Here is a 3,490-nt window from a genome sequence, read left to right on the forward strand (position 1 = left end):
GGGTAACCGTTTCCACGTTAGGGGAAGGTGAGAAGGAAGAGTCAGTGAGAGCTGCCAGATTTCTGTGTGGATGGTGACACCTTCACTGGTAAAGAAAACGCAAGAGGAGGAGTAATCTTGAATGTGTATAGTAAGTGCTCAATATATAGCCATGGCATTGAAATCGGACTTACTTTAAAAGTACAAAATAAATTGAACATACTGAATTTGCAGTGCTTTTCATCTGCAGCTCAAGGCAATGGTCTGGGGTGTATGTGGCTGGTAGAAGCGAATGTTAACTGAGGAGCACCAGAATGAGAAGACGGCTGAGAACGGAATCCTGGGAAACCCAAATTTTAGGAGGTGGTAGGGGAAGGGGAGACAAAGGAAAACTGTAAGTTGACATTGATTGAGCACCTACAGCAAGGGACTGTGCTGGCTGTGTCCCCCTGAGGAAAGCACTTAAGGAGCAAGCCACCACCAGGATACTTCTATGTGCCACTGAAGTAGAGGCCAGGATTCACCGGAAACTAGAGAAATCACACAATGACCTGTTTGAAACTGAAGCCACACTCCTGGTTCCAGCATTTGTCTTATTTGTTGCACCACCTCCCCCGCACCCACCTCCCCAGTCCCCATCTCTCCCCATGGAATCTGGATTAGGTAATATTACTTTTATTGATGGTGAGAGCAAGTATGAATGGCTGCTCCTAGGACACAGGGTGCTGGGCTGAAGGAGGGAAGGGAGGGCCGGAGCTGCGCTGTGGGTGCAGGACTCATTCCTTATTTGGGCGTGAATGCTGCATTCTGAAAGGAAGATTTATTTTGGGACTAGGCATAGGCACGGGGGAGGCAGACAGCACCAGCCATCATGCGGCACTCTCTATTTGGAGCACAGCCAAGTCGGCAGCCCCAGGTCTCCCAGGATCTTCCTCTGTGTCCCCCGGAGGTTCTGGCTGCAGCTTGGATTCCAGGGCAGGCCCCACTTCTTCCGACTGGCCGTTGGCACTCCGGCCAGGCCCAAGGCGAGGTGGCTTGACCGGCGTGGCCGTTGGTGCTGCAGGGCCTTTTCTGCTGGAAAGGGCCCTTCGCAGGCTCTGTACCTTCTCTAACCCAGTGCGCCGCAGCCGCTGCGCCCTGGACTCCAGCGGCTCCTCATCCGAGCTCTCCCCAACTTCAGCCTCCAGATGCTCTGGGCTGGGCTCAGACTGGTCCACCGGGCCTGCAGGCTCCAGTGCCTTCTGGAAGGCTCTGGGTGGGATTTCAGCCTCTTCCTGCATGTGATGGACATGACACTGACCCTAGCAGCCTCCCACCCCGCACCAGCCTTAGCCTCTGCAACCCAAGTGGGAAAGAAAATTCAGGTGTGGGAAAGTAGGGGGCAGGCCGAACTGCAGAAATTTGTAAAATAGGTGGGACCTACTTAGGGGCATGAGACAAGGATAGTAGTCATAGGGGCAAGAACTGGAGGAGAGGCAATGCACTGTGGCTGGATGCACCTCCACCACCGTTATTTTCTCTCAGGGATGGGCTAAAATTTGGAGTAAATTCTGTGGACGTGTCCTGAGCAGGCTGGGCTTTGATTGGCTAGGCTGGGTTCAGCTGTGGAAGGGAGGGACGGGCTGGGTGTGGGGAGAGGGTGGGGCTCTTAAGTCTGTTCCACGGAGCAGGGTCAGGAATGTGGGTGTGGTGGGCGGATGGGAGGGGAGAGCCCCCAGATAGTGGCCTGGAGGCGGGAAAAGGTCCCGGGTTGGGGGATCCTGAGGTCACTGACCTTAAAGAGGAGGACGTGGAGCTTCCCGCGCGCCACCAGCAGCCCATGGTTGGCCTCCAGCCGCTGCACCTGGGCCGCGCGGTGCACAGCGCGCTCCTGGGCGGCATCTGCGTGCGAACCCACACGCTCCGCCTTGGCCAGCAGCTGCACCAGCGTGTTGCTCGTAGAGTCGTGGCTGCGGCTCAGCGCACCCAGGCCGCTCTGGATGCGGCTCACCGAGCCGGCCAGACTGCCCTGCCTCTGCGCCAGACCCCCCTGCCTCTCCCGCAGCGCCTCCAGCATGGTGGCCAGCTTTTCTAGCAGGGTCACCACCGTCACCGCGTGCACCGGGCCCCGCGCCGGCGCTCCAGGCGTAGGCCCCAGCTCCAGTGCGCTCTCCCCCATGATACCCAGCCTGCTCTCCCAGCGACTGTTGGCTGAGCTCTGGGCTGGGGCTGCCTTTCCCCGGCTCCTCCCCAGCTCCAGTGGTGACTCAGGCAGGCGGAGTTGGCCTTCTGGGGCGGCGAAGGGGGAAGGGGGCGGGCGGGATGTTGGCAGCAGGGTCCTTTGTAAGAGTTCCCCCTTCTGCTGCCCCGCCCCAGAGCCCCGCGGGGGAAGCAGGTTGGCCCAGTTATCAGCCCCACCCCATCCCACAGACTCCCACTCTGTATTTGAGTTCTCTGCTCCAATTCCCTGGTGTGCCTCTTTCTGAAACATACTCTCCACCAAAAAGGGCGAGCCATGGAAAATTCTGTTGTCTGCGTCAAGCGGGCAGAGAGACTACAGTATTTATGTTAGGCCACCAAAGGGATAACCAGATGGGTCTCCACAGCAGCCAGCCTTGGCCTCCCATACCTCTGAAGATTGTTTTTTCACCCCCAGGCTGGGGGCCAGGGTGTAGACAGGGAGGTTGTCCATGTTCCGCTACATACTTAAGACTATCTAGGCCTGAGGCCTCGTTTTGCGGCTCGGCAGGCTTTGCAATGTGACCCGCAGGCAGGACATTCTCTGGTGTGTTCCTAATAGTCATGGCCAGAGTTTAGCTGCAGGCCCCGTTTCATGCTTCTCTAATTCTTACTGTTGGGTTACCCTGATTGTTTCCATTTGTCTTACCTCCCTTTGGTTCGTTGGGCTTTGTGGGCAAAGCGCAGAGCCCCTAGCCTCTGCCCACCGAGCTTGGAGGGCAGGCAGGATGCTGCTTTCTTTGAAACCCTCGGGAGGATCGGAGTAAGTGCTGGCATGCCTTTGTTTCATGGAGGTAGACTGTGGCTCCTGCCTGATGTGTTTGTTTGTTTGTTTGCTTTTCTAGAAATAGGTGAGAATATTTGCTGCAAGTGAAGGAGATTTGAAACTGCTGCTGCAGAGGGGAGTAGAGTAAACATAGAGGATCCAGTTCATGATGTAGGTCATGAATCTGTACTGTCTTCAGTTTGGAAAATCCCATGCCTTGTCTTTAGCAATATTTGGTAAACTGAAGGCAGGTTCAGAAGTCCAAGCAATCCACTGATCCCGATGATCTCTCCACTCGCCCAGTCTGTACGGGCTGCTTGATAACAACTACAGAAGAAGCTGAGTCACTTGGGATAGTTAAATGGGTCTGGAAGGTCCCAGGGTCTGACTGAAACAGAAGTCTGGGAGAGGATGGGCGACTGTTGCCAGAAATCTAGTGATGCCACATTGATGATGGACTTCTACAAATACGAGGGCATAGAACCCGACCAATCTGCTTAACACAAGAGAAATGGACTCCCTCAGGAG

At 55.7% G+C, this 3,490-nt stretch overlaps 1 protein-coding gene across 1 annotated transcript; it reads right to left on the bottom strand.

The window, feature by feature from the left end:
- Positions 1-640: 640 nt before the first annotated feature.
- On the bottom strand, positions 641-2,260 carry CAVIN3 (caveolae associated protein 3). Its single transcript, XM_037051582.1, has 2 exons — positions 1,754-2,260; positions 641-1,253 (listed from the first exon to the last, which is right to left on the bottom strand). Exons 1-2 carry the CDS (start codon positions 2,135-2,137, stop codon positions 849-851), a joined length of 789 nt encoding a protein of 262 aa, XP_036907477.1. The 5' UTR covers positions 2,138-2,260; the 3' UTR covers positions 641-848.
- Positions 2,261-3,490: the final 1,230 nt, after the last annotated feature.

This window comes from Sturnira hondurensis, unplaced genomic scaffold, assembly GCF_014824575.4.
Source record: "Sturnira hondurensis isolate 20B ecotype Veracruz unplaced genomic scaffold, ASM1482457v3 Scaffold0007378, whole genome shotgun sequence".
NCBI lineage: Eukaryota > Metazoa > Chordata > Mammalia > Chiroptera > Phyllostomidae > Sturnira > Sturnira hondurensis.